The sequence below is a fragment of the Malaclemys terrapin genome, chromosome 2, assembly GCF_027887155.1.
Source record: "Malaclemys terrapin pileata isolate rMalTer1 chromosome 2, rMalTer1.hap1, whole genome shotgun sequence".
In the NCBI taxonomy this organism is placed as follows: domain Eukaryota; kingdom Metazoa; phylum Chordata; order Testudines; family Emydidae; genus Malaclemys; species Malaclemys terrapin.
In genome coordinates, this window is record NC_071506.1 from 285,823,574 (window position 1) to 285,849,697 (window position 26,124).

The 26,124-nt window shown below is 59.7% G+C and overlaps 1 protein-coding gene across 1 annotated transcript in view; it reads left to right on the forward strand.

The window, feature by feature from the left end:
• Positions 1 to 26,124, forward strand: part of LOC128831358 (SCO-spondin-like) — a 141,278-nt gene that overhangs the window by 62,102 nt on the left and 53,052 nt on the right. Inside the window, exons 48-67 of the mRNA XM_054017670.1 lie at positions 248 to 305; positions 416 to 536; positions 2,863 to 3,085; positions 3,775 to 3,916; positions 4,628 to 4,774; positions 5,881 to 6,291; positions 6,739 to 6,867; positions 13,673 to 13,843; positions 14,210 to 14,374; positions 17,020 to 17,199; positions 17,377 to 17,499; positions 17,887 to 18,016; positions 18,589 to 18,714; positions 19,582 to 19,673; positions 22,289 to 22,471; positions 23,303 to 23,467; positions 24,062 to 24,314; positions 24,509 to 24,555; positions 24,870 to 25,040; positions 25,758 to 25,892. Coding sequence (XP_053873645.1) covers positions 248 to 305; positions 416 to 536; positions 2,863 to 3,085; positions 3,775 to 3,916; positions 4,628 to 4,774; positions 5,881 to 6,291; positions 6,739 to 6,867; positions 13,673 to 13,843; positions 14,210 to 14,374; positions 17,020 to 17,199; positions 17,377 to 17,499; positions 17,887 to 18,016; positions 18,589 to 18,714; positions 19,582 to 19,673; positions 22,289 to 22,471; positions 23,303 to 23,467; positions 24,062 to 24,314; positions 24,509 to 24,555; positions 24,870 to 25,040; positions 25,758 to 25,892 — 3,172 coding nt within the window. The remainder of the gene's footprint in view (positions 1 to 247; positions 306 to 415; positions 537 to 2,862; positions 3,086 to 3,774; positions 3,917 to 4,627; positions 4,775 to 5,880; positions 6,292 to 6,738; positions 6,868 to 13,672; positions 13,844 to 14,209; positions 14,375 to 17,019; positions 17,200 to 17,376; positions 17,500 to 17,886; positions 18,017 to 18,588; positions 18,715 to 19,581; positions 19,674 to 22,288; positions 22,472 to 23,302; positions 23,468 to 24,061; positions 24,315 to 24,508; positions 24,556 to 24,869; positions 25,041 to 25,757; positions 25,893 to 26,124) is intronic.

The following is a 26,124-nucleotide window of genomic DNA, read 5'->3' on the forward strand; positions in this document are numbered from 1 at the left end:
GGGAGGGGAGGGGACGGCAGCAGGGGTGGGGGAGGGGGAAATGAATGGCTGGACGGGGTGGGGAGGGGAGGGGAGCGGATGGCTGCAGGGGCGGGGGATGGGCTGTCGATGGGGGAGGGTCCCGATCTCTCAGTGTCCGGGGGTGCGGGGGGGTCACAGACTGGTACCTGACTGGGCAGACTGGGGGAGGGGCGGGCGACCGGACCGGCCGGGGGCAGCCGGGGTAACGGCTCTTTCCCTGTTGCAGGTGTCCCGGGGCACAGAGGGCTGGCTATTCCCTGGAGACGTCCTCCCCACCCCCACAGGTACTGCCTTCCCCCCATCATTGGGGGCCCTCCCGGGGTTACCCCACCGCTGGGGAGGGGACACAGGGGCACGGGGCACAGCCGCTCTGAGCTGCCCCATCTCCCTGCAGGTCCCTGCAGCGAGCCGCTGGGCCTGGACGACGGCAGGGTTCGCTACCAGCAGCTGAGCGCCTCCTCCCACCGGGACAGCAACCCCCCCGACGCCGGGCGCCTCAACATGGTGCCCAACATGTGAGCGGCCCCCTCCTGCCCGGGCGTGGGGGTGGGAACGGGGGGAGGGCCCCTCCTGCCCGGGGATGGGGGGTGGGAATGGGGGAGGGCCCCACCTGCCAGGGGATGGGGGGTGGGAATGGGGGAGGGCCCCACCTGCCCGGGCGTGGGGGTGGGAATGGGGGGAGGGCCCCTCCTGCCAAGGGATGGGGGGTGGGAATGGGGGAGGGCCCCTCCTGCCCGGGCGTGGGGGTGGGAATGGGGGGAGGGCCCCTCCTGCCAGCGGACACAGGTCCCCCCGTGGCTGGCAGGAGATGGGCGCGGTCAGGCTGGCGGGAGCGGAACTGACCTTGGGATGTGGTGGATTCTCTGTCCGTGATGTGGGGCTGGACGTGTTTGGAAAGGCTCTGCCCAGCCCGCACCTGGACCAGGGCAGGGGTTAGCTCAGGGCAGTCCGAGCCAATCCCCACCGTCACTCTCAGGCGATGTCCACGGTGCAAGCAAGGGCTGGGGTCCCCCTCGTCCAGCCAAGCTGGCGCCAGCCGGAACAGCCATGGCAGTGCATCCTGCTGCTCTCTGCTCGGCCCGGCTCTGCCAGGCCCCCAGCCGCACCCCGACTGGCGAGCAGGGCCTGACCCCCGGGCTCGGAGCGTAGACGTACCCAGGAATGGACGGGAGGGTCTCAGCCCTGGGAGGGGGTTTCCCTGCCTGTGGAGTGGGGTTTGGATCTGTGGGTTGGGCTCTGTCCCTGCAGCGTCTAAGGAGAGGGGCCGGAGGGTGACCGAGGTCCCTGTGCTCTGAGTCACATGTGGGTTCCAGATTGTGACAATGCGGTTCTGGCGGAACCCAACTGAGAGTGCCAACTCAGGACAAATTGCTCAAATAGGGCAGTCACAGCCCAAGGCTGGGGTTTTTCCACCTCTAAGGCAAACCAAACCAGCCAGACCAAGAGGACTTCGGTCTCACCCCACTGGCTAACCGCAAGTCTCACAAGCAATCTCCTTAGACACTCCAGTTTCCCAAGTTTCAGAGTAACAGCCGTGTTAGTCTGTATCCGCAAAAAGAAGAACAGGAGTACTTGTGGCACCTTAGAGACTAACAAATTTATTAGAGCATAAGCTTTCGTGGACTACAGCCGAAGAAGTGGGCTGTAGTCCACGAAAGCTTATGCTCTAATAAATTTGTTAGTCTCTAAGGTGCCACAAGTACTCCTGTTCTTCTTTTTCCAGTTTCCCAGTATCACCACCAGTACCACTCGTTATGGGGACAAATGGTTATGAAAACCAATGCCCCAGTAAAAGAAAAAGGTTCTCCTGATCCCAAAGGACCAAGCCCCAGCGACCCAGGTCAATATACAAATCAGATCTTACCCACAAATCACGCTGTTGCCAATCCTTTAGAATCTAAAATCTAAAGGTTTATTCATAAAAGGAAAAAGATAGAGATGAGAGTTAGAATTGGTTAAATGGAATCAATTACATACAGTAATGGCAAAGTTCTTGGTTCAGGCTTGTAGCAGTGATGGAATAAACTGCAGGTTCAAATCAAGTCTCTGGAACATCCCCAGCTGGGATGGGTCATTCAGTCCTTTGTTCAGAGCTTCAGTTTGTAGCAAAGTCCCTCCAGAGGTAAGAAGCAGGATTGAAGACAAGATGGAGATGAGGCATCAGCCTTATATAGTCTTTTCCAGGTGTAAGAACACCTCTCTGTTCTTACTGTGGAAAATCACAGCAAAATGGAGTCTGGAGTCACATGGGCCAGTCCCTGCATACTTTGCTGAGTCTCAAGGCATATCTGCCTTCTCTCCATGGGTCAGTTGTGTAGCTGATGGTCCTTAATGGGCCATCAAGCAGGCTAGGCAGAGCTCATCTCAGCTTGTCTGGGATGTCACCCAGCAGCATAGCATAAGTTTGAAATACAGACAGTCTAGAGCCAATATTCATAACTTCAACTACAAAACTGATACACACATATAGACAGCATAATCATAACCAGTAAACCATAACCTTGTCCTAGACACCCCATTTGACCCCCTTTATACAAGATTTGGGTGCTACTACAGGACCTTGGTTGCAACAATGATCTATATGGTCCCAGTTTATGTCAATAACGTCACACAGGTGCTGCGACCTGCCCCCTTTGCTGCTGGCGGGAGGGGAGCAGGTGCCCTGGGGGGGGTCATGCCCCATGGGAGCTGCAGAGCCCCCTGAGGAACGGAGCCGTCAGGTGGCAGGGCCCTGGCGTCAATCGATCTCGGTTGGCGACTCCCCACCCCGGGGAGTCTGTGCCCCTCTCGGTCAGGGCTGGCGCTGGGCCTGCCCCATCGTTTCCCCTCTGCCCCTCCCAGACTGAACATCGAGCCGGGCTGGAGCCCTCTGGAGACCGACCGCAGCCCCTACTTCCAGGTGGACTTCCTGCGTCCCACCTTCGTCAGCGCACTGATCACACAGGGCGGCCCGGCGGCCGGGGGCTACGTCACCAGGTACCGCCTGCAGTACAGCCACGACGGTGTGCACTATCGCAACTACACGGGGGCAGCGCCCGGCGCCGCGCCCTCCCAGCCAGCTCAGGTACCTGGCCGTGCCCCCCGGGGCCCTGCCCGCTCCCCCCACCCCAGGCATCTGCCCGTGCCCCCCAGGCCCTGCCCGCTCCCCCCACCCCAGGCATCTGCCCGTGCCCCCCGGGGCCCTGCCCGCTCCCCCCACCCCAGGCATCTGCCCGTGCCCCCCCCGGGGCCCTGCCCGCTCCCCCCACCCCAGGCATCTGCCTGTGCCCCCCAGGCCCTGCCCGCTCCCCCCACCCCAGGCCGCTGGGCCATGTGTGTGGCACGGGTGCCCTGATGCAGCCCACGAGTTCTGCAGTGTGCCCTCATCTCCAGTGCCAGCGTGCCATGCTCACCGGGTACCACGTGTGCCCTGCCCAGTCAGTGCCCAGGCCCATGGGCCCTTCGGGGCGGCATTTAGGGTCTCTCCAGCCAGGCTGCGCCTGTCACGATGGAGCACTGCATGCTGGGACCCGTAGTCTCCGGGGGCTGCTGTTTCATGCCCCAGAGGTGCCACCCTCAGGGGCCTGGCAAGTCACCAGCATGGCCCTCGGCTGAAGCCTGAGATCTGAGTGCAGCCCAGAACCAGACCCCCCCCTCGGTCATCCTCTGAGTCTGCCCCCTCCCCTCCCACGCCAGCTGGCCGTGGGGACAGAGCCTCTCCCCTGCCCGCGCTCCGGCCCCGGGCTGACCGCTCCCTCCGCGTCCCTCGGCCAGGTACTGCAGGGCAACTTCGACAGCCACACGCCGGTGCAGCGGGAGCTTCGCCCCCTGATCCTGGCTCGCTACCTGCAGCTGCTGCCTGTGGAGTATCACCGGAGCATCCACCTGCGCATGGAGGCGCTGGGCTGCCCCTGGAGTGAGTGCTGCTCCCGCCGAGATTGGGGGGGGGGCTGTGACCCTGCGGGGCCGGGACAGGGAGCAGGGGGGTCTGTGACCCTGCGGGGCCGGGACAGGGAGCGGGGGGGTCTGTGAACCTGCGGGGCCGGGACAGGGAGCGGGGGGGGGGGCCTGTGACCCTGCGGGGCTGGGACAGGGAGCGGGGGGGCCCGTGACACTGCAGGGCCGGGATGCACCCTAGAGACCAGCAGGTACTTGTCCCCCCACCCCTGCCCTATGGAGCCTTCTCTGAGCCCTTTCCATCTCCCCAGCCCCCATCTCCCAGCATGGCCAGCTGCGGGCGCCTCTCCCACACGGCCAGGCCCTGGGCATGACAGGTGGGGCCCGGAGCCTTCCCCGCTGAGCTCTCTGGTCTCTGCCCCGAGTCCAGCCTCTGCCCTGGGGAGCCCGGAGTGCACAGGTCTGCCTGAGGTCGGGGTCACCGGGACTGGGGCCTGCTGCTGGCGGGGGGGGGGGGCCCTCGGGGCGCTGTGTGAAGCCCCCGCAGGTCTCTGTGATGGCAGGGCTGGCTGCAGGGCCTTCCTGGGCGAGCGGGACTCTGCTAGGTCTGAGGGCTGGATGTGGAGACTTAGGGGGCAGGACAGGAGATCTAGGGGGCAGGAGGGGGGACCAGGAGCAGCTCAGCGAGCACCATGGCCCTCCCACTGATCAGTTCCTTCCTCTCCCCCAGGTGCTGCTCCTCTGGGGACCAGCCCCACCTCCGAGCAGCCTCCGCTCCCCACGGCGACTCCGGTCCCAGGATCCCGGCTCCCCAGCACAGTCAATGAGAGCAGCGAGGCCAAACCCACGGGCCAGCCAGAGGGCACCGCGGCAGCAGGTGAGACTGGGCCGGGAGCAGGGCAGAGACGTGGCAGCAGGCGCTGGGTCCCCATTAGAGAGCAGGAGTGTCCTAGTCCCTGGAGACAGACAGGCCTGTCCCATCCTGCCAGCAGCCCCACAGTCCCCAAACCAGCCCTGCGCCCTGCTGCCCCAGAGGGCGGTGTCACGGATGCCCAGGGTCGGGGCTTCCAACCCCAAAGGGTCAGCCACATACCGAGGTCCAATTATAACTTAGATCTGACCCAAAATACACACTATAGCCAATTCTTATTAACTAAACTAAAATTTATTAAGAAGAAAAGCAAGAGAGTGTTGGTTAAAAGATCAATCTACAGACAGACTTGAATTCAATTCTTGAGATTCAGATACATAGCAGAGATGAGCTTGTAGTTGCCAAAAGTCCTTTTAGAAATAGTCCATGGGTTATAGTCCAATGTCCACATTCAGGGTGGCTCCAGTCAGTGCCTGAGGATCTCAATCCTTGTGGCTCAGGGTTTCCCCCTCTTGAAACCCAAAGCAGATCTGAGATAAAACAGGATTGTGCCCCAGGGTTCTTCTACATCTTCCAGCAGCCTCTTGGCCTGAGAGAATAAGCTTAATCTTCTGTCTCCCAAGCAGCCGGGCAATTAGCACAGGGTAATTTATCCATTACACAGTTCAGATACAGGTTACCACAACCTTCAAAGAGACATAGAGACAATAATACCATTTCCCTCAAGTGTCTTCCTAAATGTTAATATTCCTTTTTTGATCTTTGAATCAAAGCTATAGCAATAGACAAAACTTGTTTGCTCACATCACAAGACGTGAGCAAACATCTCCCCTTCTACCTCTAACAATGCCGGCTGCATTTCACAGCTCTGTTCATTTACATCACTTGTGAGTTAATTAACTCTTTCTGGCCCTGTCACCTTTCAGTGAGATTATAAACATTTGATTAAGATGATGTGAGCGGTCTATTACATTCATAACACCACACAGGCGGGACTGGGGGGAGGCTGGTCAAATGCAGGCGGGGCTGGGAGGAGACAGGCGGGGCTGGGCAAAGTCAGGGTGACTGTCCTGGCCCGTCACTGATGCGTTTTCTCTCTCTGGCTCACCCAGGGAAGGAGCCGGGCGCCCCGACGCTGGGGCCGACAGGGCCTGCTGGGGATACGCGCAGCCCTGGAGCAGCTGGCCCTGAGGTGCCCCACCTGAGCACAGCTCGGCCTTGGTGGGGCCCTGGGACGCCCGGCCTCGCGGAGGAATCCAGGCGCTCCGGTGCTCCTGGCGTGGCAAGCCCAGAGCCTGGGCGCCCGGGGGAGACACCCACCTCCTGGTCCCCAGGGACTCCTGGGCTCTTCTGGGCAGGGACAACCTCTCCAGGGACCCCACGCCTGCTGGGCCCCACGCTGCCGGGCATGGCGGCTGTGACTGTGTCGGCTGCAGGTCCTGGGCCTGGCCCCACGGGGCTGCCTGGGCTGCACACCGGCCCCTCCCAGCCCGGCAGGCCCGGGCTGGCCACCACTCTGGCTGGTAAGCAGGGGGCAGCTGTTTGGTGCCGGTGCTGGGGGGAGGGCAGGGCCAGGGCTGGGAGCTTGCTGGAGCTTGCCAGCTGAGCCGGGGTGGGCGTGGGCTGACCCCCAAGGAGACCCCCAGCCATTGCAGGGAGTGGAGCTGCTGACCCCCGTGGGGAAACCCTGCCCAACATTACAGCTCCTGGGCTCTGTAAGGCGGGCATTACCCACATGCCCCGGCCTGGGCACCTCCTGCTGCTCCGAATTCCCTGGACCCTGCCTGGCTCCGCGCCTCTGCAGACAGCCTGTGCCCTCCAGGGGAGCAGGCCTAGACCTGCCGGGATCCAGCCCCCCAGCGGTGGGGCAGAGCCACGTGTGAGGGGCTGCTGGGGGCAGGAAAGCTCTGCGCTGGGCACCCCTTAGGGGGTTCAGTGCCAGCCCCCCAGCCCGTGTGTTCTTCCGGCAGGGCTGCCCTTCCCCCGACTCCTCTGCACCCAGGGCCAGTTTGCCTGCGAGGTGCTGGGCTGCGTGGAGGCCGCCTTCGTGTGCGACGGGCAGGAGGACTGCCTGGACGGGTCGGACGAGTGGCACTGCGGTGAGTGGGGAGAGGGATGGGGCCAGACCCACGGCTCAGCCAGAGGGGCCCCGCCCTGCCTGGAACTGCAGCCTGGGGGGTCCCCTCGCAGCCACCCCGCACTGGAGCTGGACGCCCTGCATTTGATCCTCCCAGCACCCTTGTCCCCGTCACAGACCCACAGGAGGGGGGCTAGGGCCCCAGCTTTGGAACGGTCTCTGGGAGGCCCCTCAGTGTGCCAGACCCAGCTCCTGCCCTGTCCCACCCCCCCTTTTGTTTGTGTTCCCAGGCCTGGCCCTCCAGGTTCTCCAGCTGGGGGGGGGGGAATCCAGGGTCGTTAGTTGCTAGGTACCAAATGTCCCGGTGATTGGCTTTGCCATTGTCTTCAGGAACCCTCCATTGACCTGGCCCCCAGGTGGGAGCCATATCTGCGTCCCTGGGCCTCTGGGAAGAGCCACCAGCCCTTTCCCACCACCTGGGGAAACTGAGGCACCCACCACGTTCATACAAAATGTTACAGAAAATTCCAACTCTGCCACCCTGTGACAATGCGGTTCTGGCGGAACCCAACTGAGAGTGCCAACTCAGGACAAATTGCTCAAATAGGGCAGTTACAGCCCAAGGCTGGGGTTTTTTCCACCTCTAAGGCAAACCAAACCAGCCAGACAAAGAGGACTTTGGTCTCACCCCACTGGCTAACCGCAAGTCTCACAAGCAATCTCCTTAGACACTCCAGTTTCCCAGTACTCCCACCAGTGCCACTCGTTATGGGGCAAATGGTTATGAAAACCAATACCCCAGTAAAAGAGAAAGGTTCTCCTGATCCCAAAGGACCAAGCCCCAGACCCAGGTCAATATACAAATCAGATCTTACCCACAAATCACGCTGTTGCCAATCCTTTAGAGTCTAAAATCTAAAGGTTTATTCATAAAAGGAAAAAGATAGAGATGAGAGTTAGAATTGGTTAAATGGAATCAATGACATACAGTAATGGCAAAGTTCTTGGTTCAGGCTTGCAGCAGTGATGGAATAAACTGCAGGTTCAAATCAAGTCTCTGGAATACATCCCCCGCTGGGATGGGTCCTCAGTCCTTTGTTCAAAGCTTCAGCTTGTAGCAAAGTTCCTCCAGAGGTATGAAGCAGGATTGAAGACAAGATGGAGATGAGGCATCAGCCTTATATAGTCTTTTCCAGGTGTAAGAACACCTCTTTGTTCTTACTGTGGAAAATTACAGCAAAATGGAGTCTGGAGTCACATGGGCAAGTTCCTGCATACTTTGCTTTGTCTCAAGGCATATTTGCCTTCTCTCAATGGGTCCATTGTATAGCTGATGGTCCTTAATGGGCCATCAAGCAGGCTAGGCAGAGCTAACACCAGTTTGTCTGGGATGTCACCCAGCAGCATAGCATAAGTTTGAAATACAGACAGTATAGAGCCAATATTTATAACTTCAACTACAAACTTGATACACACATATAGACTGCATAATCATAACCAGTAAACCATAACCTTGTCTTAGACACCCCATTTGACCCCCTTTATACAAGATTTGCGTGCCACTACAGGACCTTGGTTGCAACAATGATCTATATGGTCCCAGATTATATCAATAACGTCACACCCCCAACGCAAAATTGATGCAGGAAGGGATGACACAAACATCACTGACTGCATCCCAAGAGCTCCCCGTCCTTGAGTTTATCTCACTACGGCTAGTATTGGGGTTAGAAGCCATATCAGAAATGGTTTATCAAAATTGTGTTCAACAACATGATTGAACCTCTTTACAAACTCAAGGTAAAACTTGGTTAGAACAATAGTGGATTGGATCTGCTCTTGCAGCATGGTTCCTGTATGTCTCATGTGACCTTGCCAAGAGCTAAAGAAAACAGCTACTTTATCCATACAAGCTCGGGCAAATGTTTGGAACCCAATTAACATCAAATAAATGCAGATATTAATGATGTTCATAGTACAGGAATCTTGGCATTTAGCCATGAAAGCAATATGGTAGTGTGCCTCAGTCTTCCTTTTCATACAGCACATTAGGTCTGGAATGTCTTTTCCCCTGCGAAAAGTTCCAATACTGTTTATAGGCATCAACTGTGAAACATCAGTGTAACAAGGCCTTTTAACATAAAGTGTGTTCTCATGTATTTCTTTTAACATGTTCAAGGGATTTTCCAACCGATTAGGAACATTGTACATTCTTACAGTTCTTGGTAATAGCAACACCTTAGTTACAAAATCACTATTAGCATTAACAACAAATCCATTGCAAGTGTCCATCTACATTTATGGTTGTCATGCCACACCTTTGGCTCAATGCCATTGGAGTTCGGACATTTTAGGGTTAACCTGTTGCTTCCCTTTGCAAAATGCAGTTTTCTCTTTCCTCCTTGTCCTGCAAGATCAAACCCTGATTTTTCTTGCTTACCAGAATTCACTGGCTGATGGGGTGGGCTCTCTGTGCTAACAGCTATTAGCAAGTCCTTCCCCTCCCAGCCAGACAAGTAATTTGCATTACCACAGACAGAAACCAGTCCACCAGTTTTCATATCCTTAACTGCTATCATTTCCAAGACTGGACTCTGTCTTAAAGAGATACCACACAAATCCAAAGAGTTTGAGGGTGAGAGTTTGCCTGCTCTCCCCTGCATCCCCAAGCATTTAGCCATAAAACTGTTCTGCTTTGAAACACCAGTAACCAAATCTGTCCTCAGACCCTGAAGCACAGACTGCTCACTTAAAGAATTAGCATGGAGACAGTCCTGTTCCAACACCATTGTCTTCCCAACAAGCTGGCCACACACAACCACTTGGTTATAGGGTTGCTCAACTTTCTTAACAGCTCTTACTCCATCTGAGACCTTCTCAAAGCTACCCACAGTGGATCTTTCGAAAGGAAAGTCAGTGGATCCATTCACAACAGAAAATTTCTGGCTCTTAGGAACTGAAACTTCCTTGATTAAATCACTCTCACATCCTTCAGTTACAGGGAACTGCTTGCACAGCTTACCATGAGGATTCCTTTCCCCAGGAGCTTTTCTAAGCAGCAAATCACCCCTCACAGAAATTTTGCCCTTACCCTCTTCACCTAGGGCTTGCTCTAAAGGAACACTTCCCTGAGCAATAACAGACTTTTTCTGGGTCTTACTTACATCCAGGATCACCTTTGGCCCATCAGGCAGATCTCTACACAATCCCCTTTCAGGCAAACCCATAGACTTCCTAGATAAAAGGTTAGAAACATTTCCCTTCCCTTTGCCACACACAAGTTCAGGAATTCTTTCCTTCTTGCTACAAGTTTCCACACCATCAGTTGGTAACACAACTAAATCACCTTCCTGCTCTCCTTGTGCCCTGGCTAGGGTATTACCCTGATTAGACAGAGTTGCTACACCCTTTACCAACCATACACTAGCAACAGGCAAAATATAAGCACCAGAATTGTCTGGTCTCTGGGATTTTGCTAAGACACTAACTGGATGCAACCTAGTTACGGTGCCATTCTCCCCAGCAGACACAGACTTAGGATCATTCCCTTCCTGGGCTTTAGTTGAATTCAGAACCAATTCTGAGATAACTGCACTATTCTCAACCATCACAGGCTGAAAGGCACCTTCTGTCTGCTCCACAGACAAAGAAGAGCTGGAGACACCCTTTCTACCAGACACACAGCTCGGGATTTCATTTCCCTTGTCCCAGCACACAGGGCTGTTCACAGACAACTGCTTGGAGACTGAGGTAGCTTCCTCCATAGGCAAGTCAATACCCCTGACAGATACAGGCACATTTCCTTCACTGTCACTATTCTCCACACAGGAAACAGGTAAGGTATAGGGACATTCATCTTCCACTATCCCTGCCTTCCCAAACTGCTGACTAGACAAAGCCATCAGCTCACAAGGCTGCCCAGGCTCCTCCAAACTTTTCCTGCCTTCCTCTCCTTTGTCCCAGCACACAGGGCTGATTACAGACAAAGACTGGGAGAGTGGGGCAGCTTCCTTACCAGGCACCTTGCCACTCCCAACAGATAAACTGCTCTTCTTACTACACTGAGCCACTGCCAGCAAATCACAGTTACCCTTTTCAGATTCACTTTTGCAAGCTGTACTAGCCACTAATGCATCACCCATCCAAAATCCACCCTTTCCTTCCTCAGTTAGGGCTTCCACCTGACCAGCCACTTTAATCTGCTCCAGAGAAACATTTTCCTGCCCAATAAGATTTTGCTGCTCTTGATTTAACTCCAGATTCACTTCTGAGACACTAGACCGACATTCAGAAACTTCATTTACAGACAAATAGCTCTTCTCAGACAAACCTTTGGAGCAACCCTCCCCAGGCAAATCATTGCCCACAATAGACACAGGTTTAAGATCATTCCTGTCCTGTGACTGACTACCTGGACTGAACAAAGCTTTAACATTTTCCCCAATCAAAAGATCCTTAGGCAATAACTTTTTTACACCAGCTATAACTTCATGCTTAGCACCATTCCATTCAAGGTGGATTCTGGCTAAAGGCACGCTTACAGTAAACTCATAGAGGACTACAACATTCACACTCTGATTTGGTAAATAATCTTCCTCTTTGACAAGATCTGCTTTAACCAGAGTGATGTTAGAAGCCATCATTTGCCCTAAACAGCTTTTACCATTGACTTTTACATTCTCTTTGAATCTTTCATTACCACTCCCATACAGAGCATTGGCACAAGTTATGGAGCCACTCTTTACTGAACACACAGTAAAAGCATTTACATAAAAGGTGGCAGAATTGGGGTACATTTGGTTACACCCAGACAACTGCTCAGAGTTATACAACATACCAACATTGTTATAAACCGGACTTTCAAGAGGATACAATTTCTGCTTTTCTTCCCTTGCTTTTTTGACTTGGAGCTGAAATCTTTGCACTTTTGCCTCAGCTTCTAGTTCCTGCAATCGAATTTCTGCCAGTCTTTGTTCATGCTCAAGTTGAAGTTTACTTGCTGCCTTTTGCTTTTCAATTGCTTCTGCCTTCTGATCACTGGCCATTAACAGATCTCTCAGTTCTTGATTTGTAGCTTTCTTTCTAAAGCTTATCCCCTTTTCTGAACACAAATCTTTCAGGGCTTTTTTGTCAAGGCCCTCATATGCTCCTTGCTCACCCATTGCAACTGCTCTTTAACCAACCAAACTCTCAATCCCAAAATTCAAATTTGGATAACGTGGGGTTCTGATCCAAAGCTTAATTGACCTGGTTCTGTGGATCCTGCCGACTACGCCACTGTGACAATGCGGTTCTGGCGGAACCCAACTGAGAGTGCCAACTCAGGACAAATTGCTCAAACAGGGCAGTTACAGCCCAAGGCTGGGGTTTTTTCCACCTCTAAGGCAAACCAAACCAGCCAGACTAAGAGGACTTCGGTCTCACCCCACTGGCTAACCGCAAGTCTCACAAGCAATCTCCTTAGACACTCCAGTTTCCCAGTACTCCCACCAGTGCCACTCGTTATGGGGCAAATGGTTATGAAAACCAATACCCCAGTAAAAGAGAAAGGTTCTCCTGATCCCAAAGGACCAAGCCCCAGACCCAGGTCAATATACAAATCAGATCTTACCCACAAATCACGCTGTTGCCAATCCTTTAGAATCTAAAATCTAAAGGTTTATTCATAAAAGGAAAAAGATAGAGATGAGAGTTAGAATTGGTTAAATGGAATCAATGACATACAGTAATGGCAAAGTTCTTGGTTCAGGCTTGCAGCAGTGATGGAATAAACTGCAGGTTCAAATCAAGTCTCTGGAATACATCCCCCGCTGGGATGGGTCCTCAGTCCTTTGTTCAAAGCTTCAGCTTGTAGCAAAGTTCCTCCAGAGGTATGAAGCAGGATTGAAGACAAGATGGAGATGAGGCATCAGCCTTATATAGTCTTTTCCAGGTGTAAGAACACCTCTTTGTTCTTACTGTGGAAAATTACAGCAAAATGGAGTCTGGAGTCACATGGGCAAGTTCCTGCATACTTTGCTTTGTCTCAAGGCATATTTGCCTTCTCTCAATGGGTCCATTGTATAGCTGATGGTCCTTAATGGGCCATCAAGCAGGCTAGGCAGAGCTAACACCAGTTTGTCTGGGATGTCACCCAGCAGCATAGCATAAGTTTGAAATACAGACAGTATAGAGCCAATATTCATAACTTCAACTACAAAACTGATACACACATATAGACAGCATAATCATAACCAGTAAACCATAACCTTGTCTTAGACACCCCATTTGACCCCCTTTATACAAGATTTGCGTGCCACTACAGGACCTTGGTTGCAACAATGATCTATATGGTCCCAGATTATATCAATAACGTCACACACCCCCAGGGCTGGGGCCGGGCTGGGCACAGAGGGCAGGTTACCCCTCCCCCGAGCCCATGGCTGTTGGCCGGGGGGGCTGCAGATGGATCTGTGGGGAGCTGAGCGGCCCTTCTCCAGGGCCCTAGTGGCTGCTTGGGGGCCTCTATGGAGTACATGGGGCTGTCAGTCCCACTCCTGGGGCCCATGGGGTTCAGCCTCGAGCCCCCTTTGCGAACTGCCAGTGTGTGGCTAGGGGCCACTCCTGATGTGGGCAGGAGATAGACCAGGACCAGCCCAGCGGGTCACACGTGGGCCAAACGCTGGCGGCTGGCCCAGGAGCTGCCAGGCCGGGCTCCCGGGGGCTGGAGGCGAATGGGGCTCAGTGCCTGCGGGCTGGGGGCACTGGGTTAGCCCTGGTGGGTGGCAGCTGCGGGGCCAGGCCAGACGCTCCCCTCACTTCTCTCTTGTTGCCGCCTGTCTCTGCAGGAGGCCCCACCGCCTCGGCTGTCCCCACCGCCACCCTGGCCTCCCCGACCGGGCGGCCCAGCGCCTGCTCCGCCAAGCAGTTCTCCTGCGGCAGTGGGGAGTGCCTGGCCCCGGAGAAGCCCTGCGACCTGCACCCGGACTGCCAGGACGGCTCCGACGAGAGCAGCTGTGGTACGTGCCGGGCTCCTGCTGCGGGCGCTCGGCCCTGGGCACGTCCCCCTGGCACCTCCCAGCGACGCTCGGGGAGCTGCCTGAACCTCGGAGCAGGGAGCCAGGCCCCTGCCCTCCCACTGGCTCCATCTCCAGCCGGCGCCAGGGGCCAGGCTCCGATTCCCTCATTCCCCAGCAGATCCTGCCCATGGGAACCCTGGCGGCCCTGAGGTCAGAGCCGCGAGCCACAGCCTGCATGGCTCCCGGATGGGGCCCCGGGCTAGACACGGCTAGGCTGGGGTCCGGCTGGGGAATGTCCCGGGACGCGGGGGCTTGGCCGGAGCCCTTGGCACCCCTGTCTCTAAGGCCTGTCTCCTGCCCCGCCAGTGGACTGCATCCTGTCTCCCTGGAGTGGCTGGAGCGAGTGCAGCCGGTCGTGCGGGCTGGGCGTGACCTTCCGCCGGCGGGACCTGCTCCGGAACGCCCTGCCCGGGGGCCAGTGCGAACGCAACGAATTCGACAGCCGCTCCTGCTTCCTCCGGGCCTGCCCAGGTGAGACCCCCCAACTGCCTCCCTGGGGAGCAGAGACCCCCGTCCTGCCCGCCGCGCCCCCTGGGGAGCAGAGACCCCCCCAACCTGCCTCCCTGGGGAGCAGAGACCCCCGTCCTGCCCGCCGCGCCCCCTGGGGAGCAGAGATCCCCCCCAACCTGCCTCCCTGGGGAGCACAGACCCCCGTCCCGCCCACCGTGTCCCCTGGGGAGCAGAGACCCCCCATCCCGCCCACCGCGTCCCCCGGGGAGCAGAGACCCCCCCCAACCTGCCTCCCTGGGTAGGGTTACCATATTTCAGTGAGCAAAAAAGAGGACGGGAGGAGCCCCGCCCTAGCCCCGCCCCTGCCCCTCCCACTTCCCGCCCCCCCTGACCTCCCAACCCTCCCCCCGTTCCTTGTCCCCTGACTACCCCCTCCTGGGACCCCTGCCCCTAACTGCCCCCCAGGACTATCTAAGCCTCCCTGCCTCTTGTCCCCTGACTGCCCCAACCTTTATCCACACCCCCACCCCCAGACAGACCCCTGGGACTCCCACGCCCCATCCAACCACTCCCCACCCCCTGACAGCCCCCCCCCAGAACTCCCAACCCATCTAAACCCCTCTGCTCCCTGTCCCCTGACTGCTCCGATCCCTCTCCGCACTCCTGCCCCCTGACAGCCCCCCCCAGAACTCCCAACCCATCTAAACCCCTCTGCTCCCTGTCCCCTGACTGCTCCGATCCCTCTCCCCACTCCTGCCCCCTGACAGCTCCCCCCCAGAACTCCCAGCCCCCTACCCCCCCCGCTCCTTGTCCCCTGACTGCCCCCTCCTGGGACCCCTGCTCCTAACTGCCCTCCAGAACCCCACCCCCTACCTAAGACTCCCTGTTCCTTGTCCCCTAACTGCCCCCTCCTAAGACCCCCCCACAACTGCCCACCAGGACCCTACCCCCTACCTGTACCCTGACTGCCCAAAACTTTCTCCACTCCCCCCAAAAAGCCCCCCCCCCGTTTCTTGACTGCCCCCTCCAGAACCTCCCTGCCCCTTCTCCTGCCCCCCTTACCCTGCTGCTCAGAACAGAGTGTTGGGCTCTGTGCGAGCCGGACACATGGCTGAGCTCCCCAGCACAACACAAAACCCGGTCCCTGGCCCTGCACAACAAAACCCGGTCCCAGGTCCGGACCGGGTTGCAGGGGAGAGCTGCCCTTGTATCAGCACAAAGTGCTCTCGCTCCCGTTTTGCTACCCTGCATGGCAGAAACCGCTCCCAGTTGCAAAAGGGGAGGGCTGCACTTTGTGCTGAGACACTTGCTCAGAATGCAGGGCGGATCCGGCTCCTCTCCAGCTGCTCCGGAGTCCAGCCCGGGACTTTCCTGCAGCCCTCCCAGCCGCTCGCTCTGCTGTGCCGGGGGAGGGGGAAATCCCGGACATTGTGAGTGCTTTACAAATTCCCCCCGGACGCTATTTTTAGCACAAAAAGGAGGACATGTCCGGGTAAATCCGGACGAATGGTAACCCTATCCCTGGGGAACAGAGACCCCCATCCTGCCCACCGCACTCCCTGGGGAGCAGAGACCCTCCTAACCTGCCTCCCTGGGGAGCAGAGACCCCTGTCCTGCCTGCCGCGCCCCCCAGGGAGCAGAGACACCCCCCCAACCTGCCTCCCTGGGGAGCAGAGATCCCCGTCCCACTTGCTGAGCAGAGACCCTCACCACACCCCCTGGGGAGCAGAGATCCCAGTCCCATCTGCTGCGCCCCCTGGGGAGCAGACCCCCACCCCACCTGCCCGTCCCTCTGCACAGTCCCTTGCAGCTGGGGATGGAGGCTCAGCCCCCTCCTCAGAACACAGCACAGCCTGTTGCGGATTGTGGGCGAGTTAGGGCCCTGCACCCCTCTTCCCGAGATTCACTGCGACTCTCAACCAGCCAGTAAAGCAGAAGGTTTATTTAGGGACAGGAACACAGTCTCAAGCAGAGCGTGTAGGTCCGACCAGACCCCCTCAATTAGGTCCCTCTGGGAGGTTCAGGGAGCTTAGACCCCAGCTTGGGGTTCCCTGCGTTGCACCACCCAGCCCCAACCGAAACTAAACTTCAAGCCCCTCCCGCTGCTCCTCTCCTTTGTTCAGTCTCCCGGGCAGAAGGTGTTAATTCTCCCCACCCCCATTCCTGGCTCAGGTTACAGCTCAGGTAGCTTCCTTCAAGGGAAGTCCCCCCTCCTCACTGCAATCCCCCTGCAACATTCCCAGGTCAAATCTGCCCTGCTCCCTGCTCCGTCACACAGCCCCCATCTGCTGGGCCCCACGGCCCAGCCCTGCAGCTCGGGGCCAGGCCAAGGTCTGCCAGGGTGTGGGCCCCACGCCTGCCCTGCTGGACCCAGCCAGCCGCCCTTCCCGGCCCCTGCACTTGGCCTGGCTGCTGTTGGAGGCGTCGGGGCAAGGTGGAACCCCTCCAGTGCCCCTCACTGTGTGGGACTGTCCCGTGGGGAGCTGCCCCCAGCCCTGCGAGCATCGCTGGTGGCCGGTGGCAGGGCGCTGGGCCTCGCCTGTAGCAAGGCCGGCCAGAGGGCAGGGGGTGGGGAATCCGGCGTGGGGCCGGCCCAGTGGGGCTGAGAGCAGGCCAGGGCTGCCCAGCTCTGTGCTGACCCCGTCCCTGCCCCTTCTCTGGGCCAGTGAACGGCGCCTGGGCCCCCTGGGGCGAGTGGTCGGACTGCGACGCCGAGTGCCGCGGCGGAGTGCGGAGCCGCACGCGGAGCTGCGCCGACCCCCCACCCAAGAACGGGGGCCAGCCCTGCCCCGGCGACGCCGTGCAGACAGAGCCCTGCAACCTGCAGCCCTGCGGGGACGCCCGCGGTAAGGGGGTGCAGGACCGGGGGGCAAAGGCGGGGAGGGGCTGGGGGGGGTCGGGAGAGACTAGGGCCCATGGGTATGCGTGGGGAATGCAGGGAGAGGGTGTGAGTGTGAATGGGGGGCTCTGGGAGGGGTGGGGGGAGGGGGGGCCTCCTGCCTGAGTGCCATGCGCCCCTGCAGACTGCGGCCCCGAGATGGTGCACGTGCAGGCTGAGGACTGTGAGAGGGGCCTGGTGGCACCGTGCCCCCAGTCGTGCCGGGAGCTGAACGCTGAGAGGAGCTGCCAGAGCCACTGTGTGGAGGGTGAGTGGCGTTGGGGGGCGGCGCTGGGGGGCGGCGGGGCATCAGCAACAGCCCAGGGGCCCTGGCCAATGGCACTGCCCTTCACACTCCTGGCTGTCACCCGGCCTGGCCCCCTCCCCATCCACCCCGGCCTCTCAGCCGGCCGGGCTTGAGTCTGGCCCAGGCCTGGGGGGCGATGGCTTCGGGTGCCCTCGGTGCACTGGTGCCGCTCCACAGAGCCGCTGGCAGCAGGGCCCAGGCTCTGCGTCAGCCCACGGGAGTCCTGGGGCTTCTCTCCTGGCGGGTGACTCTGGGTCCCTGCTGGGTGACGCGATCCCTGGGCGCCGAGGAGCCACCAGGCCCCAGCCCGGGCCCCCTGGCCTCACGGCGTCCGGCTGGCATTGGCAGGCTGCCGGTGCCCCCCGGGGCTCTACCTGCAGGAGGGCGGCTGCGTGAACATCAGCCAGTGCCACTGTGACTTCAGCCAGGAGCGGCGCCTCCCCGGGGAGATGTTCCTGCACGACAACTGCAGCCAGTGGTGAGTGCCGGGGGCTGGGCCCTGGGGCCCCCGGACGGCCCCTCGCAGGCATTGGCCCTGCCCGCGCTGCCCCCCGCTTGCCCACGTGCGCTGCTGCATCCACGTGCTGCTCGCCTGTGCCCACTCCCCTGTTCCCTGCCCTCGGCCTGCCGCACGCTCTGTCCGCCCTGACGGGACCTGGGCTCCTCACCCTCGACTCGCTCCGCACGCGCCCTCCCCTTGCCAGTGTACCCATAGCAGCCCTCTGGCCCCCAGCGTGTTACACCCCAACCGGTGGCTGAGAGCGAGTGCAGACACACCCCTGGGTGCTCCCCGACTGCCCTGCCCTGTAGCGCTGCAGCCCCATGGCTCTGTGGTGCTCGCTGGCTCTGTCCCCTGGGCTCTGGCGGGGGGGCCAGCCCTGCCGAGTGCCGGGGGCAGCCTCTGTGCCCAGGGCTGCTGGAGTGCGGGTCACTGCTAGGCCTCACTGCAGCCCCGGCCGGCCGATGGCCCTGCGGCCCCCCTGAGTGCACTGCACAAGCGGCTGGGAGCCCTGGGCCCAGGCCCCCTGACCCTGCGTCTCCTTTCCCCAGCGTGTGCCTGGACGGGGTGGTGACGTGTGACGACCTGGCCTGCCCCGTTAACTGCGGCTGGTCGGCCTGGTCCCCGTGGACACCCTGCGACCGCAGCTGCGGAGTCGGCATGCGGGAGAGATTCAGGTGCGGAGGGGGGAGCGCAGGGACCCCGCCGGGTGGGCATCACCCCAGGACCCTCGCACGGCAGGGCCGAGTGCCCATGTCTGGTCCGGCCTCTCAGATCCTGCACAGTGGCCTGTGACACCCTGAGTCTCGCAAGCTGTGCTGGGCTAGGCTGGTTCAGTCCCAGGACGGGAGACCCCCAAGAAAACCAGATGCCGCAGGGCTGGAGTAGGGGCTCCGTAGGGCACACGCAGGGACTGCTGGCCTCAGTGCTGGGCTGGGGTGCCATACTGGAGGGGCTCAACAGGGGTGGTCTCCTCTCACAAGCAGAGCGGGGCGGGGGCTCGGCAGGGGGGAGCCCTGGGCTGCGGGGAGAGGGACGGGGGCTCGGTGGGGGGCGCTGGGCTGTGGGGCGGGGCAGGGCTCAGTAAGGGGTGCTGTGCGGGAGGGGGCTCAGTAGGGGGCGCTCTCCCCTCAGTCACTGCTGACCCCAGTGCAGCGCTAGGGGGTGCTGTGCTCTGGGGTGTGCCGGCTTTCAGTGGGGATTTCAATCTCAGCGGTGACCCCTCGGTCACCTCCAGGCTGCCCCGTCCGTGTCGCTCGAATTCTCTTGCTGGCCCCGTGGCCTGGCTGGGGGCACGGCCTGTGCTTCCCCTCCCTGGCGCGGGGGCAGCGATTCCTGCGGGGGTGCCTCGAGACGCCAGCTCGGTCTCCCCGCTGCCGGGAAGCGGGATCCTGTGGGAGGAGAATCAGGGTTCCCCGTCGCTGTGGCGTTGCCGGGGGACCGTAGGCTGCAGCGCCCTGGCACCGGGCAGTCGTGGCCCGTAGGGCAGCGCCTGGCTGTGCTGCCCCCTGCCCATCACTCTCCCTAACTACCTCCCCCTCCAGATCCCCCACCAACCCGGCACCTGCCAACGGCGGAGCCCCGTGCGAGGGGGATGCGCAGCAAGTCCGCGAGTGCCACACGGCCTGTGTCTCCGGTACGTACACCCTGCCCGGCCCCGGGGCAGCCTGCGGGGAGGGGACAGGGACCCTCGCTCCGGCCGTAGGGCAGCACTCCTTCTGGGGGCGTGCAGAGCATCATGGGCGTGTGTGACGATGCGGTTCTGGCGGGACCCAACTGAGAGTGTCAGTCCAGGACAAATTGCTCAAACAGGGCAGTTACAGCCCCAGGCTGGGGTTCCTCCACCTCTAAGGCACCAAACCAGCCAGACTAGGAGGACTTCGGTCTCACCCCACTGGCTAACCGCAAGTCTCACAAGCAATCTCCTTAGACACTCCAGTTTCCCAGTATTCCCACCAGTGCCACTCGTTATGGGGACGAATAAAAGGGTGTCATAAGGAGGAGGGAGAGAACTTGTTCACCTTAGCCTCTAAGGATAGAACCAGAAACAATGGGTTTAAACTGCAGCAAGGGAGGTCTAGATTGGACATTAGGAAAAAGTTCCTAACTGTCAGGGTGGTTAAACACTGGAACAAATTGCCTAGGGAGGTTGTGGAATCTCCGTCTCTGGAGATATTTAAGAGTAGGTTAGATAAATGTCTATTAGGGATGGTCTAGGCAGTATTTGGTCCTGCCATGCGGGCAGGGGACTGGACTCGATGACCTCTCGAGGTCCCTTCCAGTCCTATAATCTATGAATCTATGAATCTATGAATGGTTATGAAAACCAATACCCCAGTAAAAGAAAAAGGTTCTCCTGATCCCAAAGGACCAAGCCCCAGACCCAGGTCAATATACAAATCAGATCTTACCCACAAATCACGCTGTTGCCAATCCCTTAGAATCTAAAATCCAAAGGTTTATTCATAAAAGGAAAAAGATAGAGATGAGAGTTAGAATTGGTTTGTGATGGGGCAGCAGAGTTACATTGGGGATGGGGGACTGCTCTTGCAGGGACTAACAAATTTATTAGAGCATAAGCTTTCGTGGACTACAGCCCACTTCTTCGGATGCATATAGAATGGAACATATATTGAGGAGATATATATACACACATACAGAGAGCATAAACAGGTGGGAGTTGTCTTACCAACTCTGAGAGGCCAATTAATTAAGAGAAATAAAACTTTTGAAGTGATAATCAAGATAGCCCAGTACAGACCAATGTGATATATGCCATCATGTGCCAGCAATGCCCCTCTGCCATGTACATTGGCCAAACCGGACAGTCTCTACGCAAAAGAATTAATGGACACAAATCTGACATCAGGAATCAAAATACTCAAAAACCAGTGGGAGAACACTTTAACCTGTCTGGTCATTCAGTGACAGACCTGCGGGTGGCTATATTACAACAGAAAAACTTCAAAAACAGACTCCAAAGAGAGACTGCAGAGCTAGAATTGATATGCAAACTAGACACAATCAACTCCGGTTTGAATAAGGACTGGGAATGGCTGAGCCATTACAAACATTGACTCTATCTCCCCTTGTAAGTACTCTCACACTTATTATCAAACTGTCTGTACTGGGCCAGCTTGATTACCACTTCAAAAGTTTTTTTTCTCTTAATTAATTGGCCTCTCAGAGTTGGTAAGACAACTCCCACCTGTTTATGCTCTCTGTATGTGTGTATATATATCTCCTCAATATATGTTCCATTCTATATGCATCCGAAGAAGTGGGCTGTAGTCCACGAAAGCTTATGCTCTAATAAATTTGTTAGTCTCTAAGGTGCCACAAGTACTCCTGTTCTTCCTCTTGCAGGGAGATACCTGAGCTGTAACCTGAGCCAGGAGGGGGGTGGGAGAAGTGACACCTTCTGCCCGGGAGACTGAACAAAGGAGAGGAGGGCAGAGGGGAGGGGGGAGAGAGCTGCTGGAGGGTTTTGGTTTTTAGTTTCCAGTTTGGGCTGGGTGGTGCAACGCAGGGAACCCCAAGCTGCGGTCTAAGCTCCCTGAGCCCCCCAGAAGGACTTGACTGAGGGGTCCTGGTTGTACCTACAAGCTCTGCTGTAGACTGCGTTCCTATTGTCCAATAAACCTTCCGTTTTACTGGCTGGCTGAGAGTCCCGGGGAATCCCAGGAAGAGGGGTGCAGGGCCCTGACTCCCCCACACTCCGTGACATGGTTAAATGGAATCAGTTACATACAGTAATGGCAAAGTTCTTGGTTCAGGCTTGTAGCAGTGATAGAATAAACTGCAGGTTCAAATCAAGTCTCTGGAACATCCCCAGCTGGGATGGGTCATCGGTCCTTTGTTCAGAGCTTCCATAACCTGGTCTTAGACACCTTATATGGCCCCCTTTACATAAGATTTGGTGCCACTACAGGACCTTGGTTGCAACCGTGTTCTATATGGTTCCAGTTCAAGTCAATAACGTGACAGCGTGGAACCCAGGCGTCCTGGCAACTCTGCCAGCTAGCATTAGATGACAACTGGCCCAATCCTCACATTGCGCTGCCAGCTGGGGACAGAACACGCCCTGCCTGGCCCCCGCCCTGTCCTGGGGCACCGCCACCCTCCCTGTCCTTGGGCACCAGGGCCTGAGCCCGGGGCCCGTCCCTGGGGTTTGTCCATAGCCCCCGATGTCACAGCCGGGCAGCTCTGATCAGCCCTGTCCGTCCGTTCCCCCCCCCCCGTGATCCCCAGAGCCCGCCGGCCCCTGGAGCGACTGGACGCCCTGGTCCCCCTGCTCCAAGACCTGCTTCTACGACGTGGACCGTGTCGGGGTGAGGAAGCGGTTCCGTCACTGCAACGACACCGGGGAGGGTGATGGGCGATGCCAGGGGGCGCCCGTGGAGGAGGAGCAGTGTGACACGCCGCCCTGCCCCGGTGAGAGCCCAGCTGGGGGGATGGCCGGGCGGGAGACAAAGGACCAGAGCAGTGTCTAAGGGGGCTTGTGGGGGCAGCCCTCGAGGAGGGTGGGGGTTCCATGGGTGGGGTTCTAGGCTCTGAGGAGGGTGGGCTTCCATGGGTGGGGTTCTAGGCTCTGAGGAGGGAGTGGGATCCATGGGGGCAAGGTTCTAGACCCCGAGGACAGAGGGAGCTCAACGGGGCGGGTTCCAGACCGCAAGGACGGAGGGGTTACTTTGGTGGGGGCAGCCTGCGAGGAGGGACGGGAATCCATGGGTGGGGTTCTAGGCTCTGAGGAGGGAGGGGTTACATGGGTGGGGTTCTAGGCTCCGAGGAGGTGGTTCCATGGGTGGGTTCAAGGCTCTGGGGAGGGAGGGGTTCCATGGGGGCAGGGTTCTAGTCCCCAAGAACAGAGGGAGGTCAACGGGGGCAGGTTCCAGACTGCAAGGACAGAGGGGTTCCTTTGGTGGGGGCAGCCCGCAAGGAAGGACGGGGATCCATGGGCGGGGTTCTAGGCCCCGAGGAGGGAGGGTTGCGTCAGTGAGGGAGGCACCCCCCAAGGATGGCCGGGGTTCCCCAGTTGGGGGTGACATCCAGGCTGACTCCCACGAGGCCCCTGGCGGGGCTGGGGCAGCAGATGCCAGGGCAGGGCTTGGAGTGGCAGCTGGGAGATTCCCAGTGGGTTTGGCAGAGCCCCTTTTGGGGCTCCCCCCTGCCCTGGGGGAGCAGCGTGGTGCCGAGGGGACCCCTCAGACCCGGCTCCTGGCCTGCTGAGCTCGTCAGGCCATGCACTCTGCTGTCCCCTGGCAGTGGGAGGCGTCTGGACCCCCTGGACGGCCTGGTCCCAATGCTCCGCTACCTGCGACTCCGGCGTCCAGACCCGCAGCCGCACCTGCTCCAACCCAGCCTACGGGGGCCCCGAGTGCACGGGGCCCCTCGTGCAGACCCGGGACTGTAACAGCCAGCCCTGCCGAGGTACGGGGGGGCTCACCCCGAGCGGCCGGGCGCGGGGCCCTGCCGAGGTATGGGGGGGGCCACCCCGAGGGGCCGGGTGCAAGGCCCTGCCGAGGTATGGGGGGGGTCACCCCAGGGGGCCAGGTGCAAGGCCCTGCCGAGGGACGGGGGGGGTCACCCCTGGGGGCCAGGTGCAAGGCCCTGCCGAGGGACGGGGGGGGTCACCCCTGGGGGCCAGGTGCAAGGCCCTGCCGAGGGACGGGGGGGGTCACCCCTGGGGGCCAGGTGCAAGGCCCTGCCGAGGGACGGGGGGGGTCACCCTGGGGGGCCGGTCGCGGGGCCCTGCCGAGGGACGGGGGGGTCACCCCTAGGGGATGGGCACGGGGCCCTGACGAGATACGGGGGGGGTCACCCCGGGGGGCCGGGCGCGGGGCCCTGCCGAGAGACAGGGTGCGAGAGCCCTGCCGCGGGACAGGATGGTGATGGGGGGGCTGACCCCAATGGGGCTGTTACCTGTGGGTCTCTCAGCTGCCTGCCAGGGCCCTCCACCTGCTGCCCCGTAGCGAGAGCCCTGGGGCCCCGCCACGGCTCTGTCTCACCCCTCTCCCCTCACAGCACTGTGCCCCGCGCCCATGATCTACCAGACGGCCGAGGAGTGCCGGCGAGGAGGGGGCGCCTGCCCGCGGCTCTGCCTGGACCAGGGCGCCGGCGTGGAGTGCGCCACCCGCTGCTACTCGGGCTGCTACTGCCCCGACGGCCTCTTCCTGCAGAACGACAGCTGCGTGCCGCGGAGCCAGTGCCTGTGCTATCACCAGGGGGCGCTCTACCAGCCGGGCGACACCGTCCCCCACGACGCCTGCACCAACTGGTACGGCGCCGGCGTCCGGGGGGCCAGGCCCTGCTCCTCGGGCAGCCGCTCCCCACACCGGGCACGAGCCCTGCGCCCGCTCCGGGGTCCCTCCCGCAGCCAACCTGCTGGGACGCCCCAGGGCCTGCTGCGGCTGGGTCTGGGGAGGGTCTCCGCGGGGTGTCACGCTGAGCCTCTCCTTGTCTCACTTGCAGCACCTGCGTGGCCGGGGAGATGGTGTGCAGCACGGAGCCCTGCCCAGGTAATGCCGCCCCCGCCAGGCCCTGCCCACGCTAGGTCTGTGAGCACCAGGGCCCGGGCGGGACAGGGGCTGAGTGGGGTGGCCCTGCACAGTCCCGGGGAAAGAAGGGTGGGTCCCCAGCAGACAGGGCCCCTCACAGACCTGCCTCCCGGATGGGCACGGCCGAGACTGACGGATGCTAGGGACCCTGGTGGGTGGGCTGGGGGCAGAACGGTCCCCACAAGCCCGGGATAAGCGTAGGGATGGGGTCCCCAGGGCTTTGCGTGGGCAGGGGGCGCGGTGCCCACGGGGGTCTAACCCTACCGTCTCCCCAGTGCACTGTGGCTGGGGTGGCTGGACTGAGTGGAGCTCCTGCAGCCGCAGCTGCAACGTGGGCACCCGGCGGCGCTACCGCTCTGGCTCCGACCCGCCCGCCGCTTTCGGGGGGCGCGACTGCCAGGGCCCCAGCGTGGAGGTCGAGTTCTGCAGCCTGCAGCCCTGCAGGGGTGAGTCGGCCAGCAGCTCCCAGCCCCGCCCGCGGCCCGAAGGGACTTCCCCGGGGCAGGGGGCTGGGGTGCTCCTCTGCAACTGTCTGGGCACCGCCCTGCTCTGGGGGCCTGGGCCTGGGGGTGCCCAGGGGCTGCAGCCAAAGCAAGGGCAGCGCCCCGGAGTGAGCTTCCCACAGCGAGTCTGCCCAGGCGGGGTCCTGGGGCAGCCAGACGGTCCTGCAGCCCCACTCCGCAGTCAGACGTGACTCTCAGCCAGCCGGGAAAACAGGTTTATTCAATGACAGGAACATGGTCTAAAACAGAGCTTGTAGGTACAGAGAACAGGACCCCTCGGCCGGGTCCATTCTGGGGGGCAGAGAGCCAGACACCCCTGTCTGCCCTCACTCCCCGTTCCCAGCCAGCTCCAAACTGACTCTCTCCAGCCCCTCCTCCTCTGAGCTTTTTCCTTTCCCAGGCCAGGAGGTCTCCTGATTCCTTTGTTCTCCCACACCTTCAGCTGGCACCTTGGGGGGGGGGGGGCGGCCATTAGTTGCCAGGAGACAGAGTGTCAGTGATTTATGCACACTGGCCTTTATCTCACCACCTAGAGACTTAAGAAATGCATAGGGGAAACTGAGGCACCCACACAGTATTCAGAGGAAACATTAAGAACAGTCCCACTTCATCCCAGGGGGTCTCTGGGGTGCGTGTGCCTGAGCTGCCCCCTCTCTCCAGCAGGCTCCGGGGCCGAATGGGGTCCCTGGTCGGAGTGCTCCGTGCCCTGTGGGGGCGGCTACCAGAACCGCACACGGGGCAGCACCGTCCTGCACCGGATCGAGTTCACCACCTGCAACCTCCAGCCCTGCGCCGGTGAGACACTGTCCGTCTGGGCCGCAGCCTGAGCTAAGGAGAGCTGTCCAGCCCCGGGCCCGCGTCCTCTGGGGCCGTGCTGACCTCCCCGCTCAGAGCTGCAGCCAGAGCGCCTGGGGAGCATAGGGCCGGACAGACTGGGTCAGCCTGAGGCCCCCCGGCCCAGCCCCGGCCCTGCCAGGGGCCGGATAGCGGCTGGGGATAATCGCAGCCCAGTCTGTGACAGAGCTTG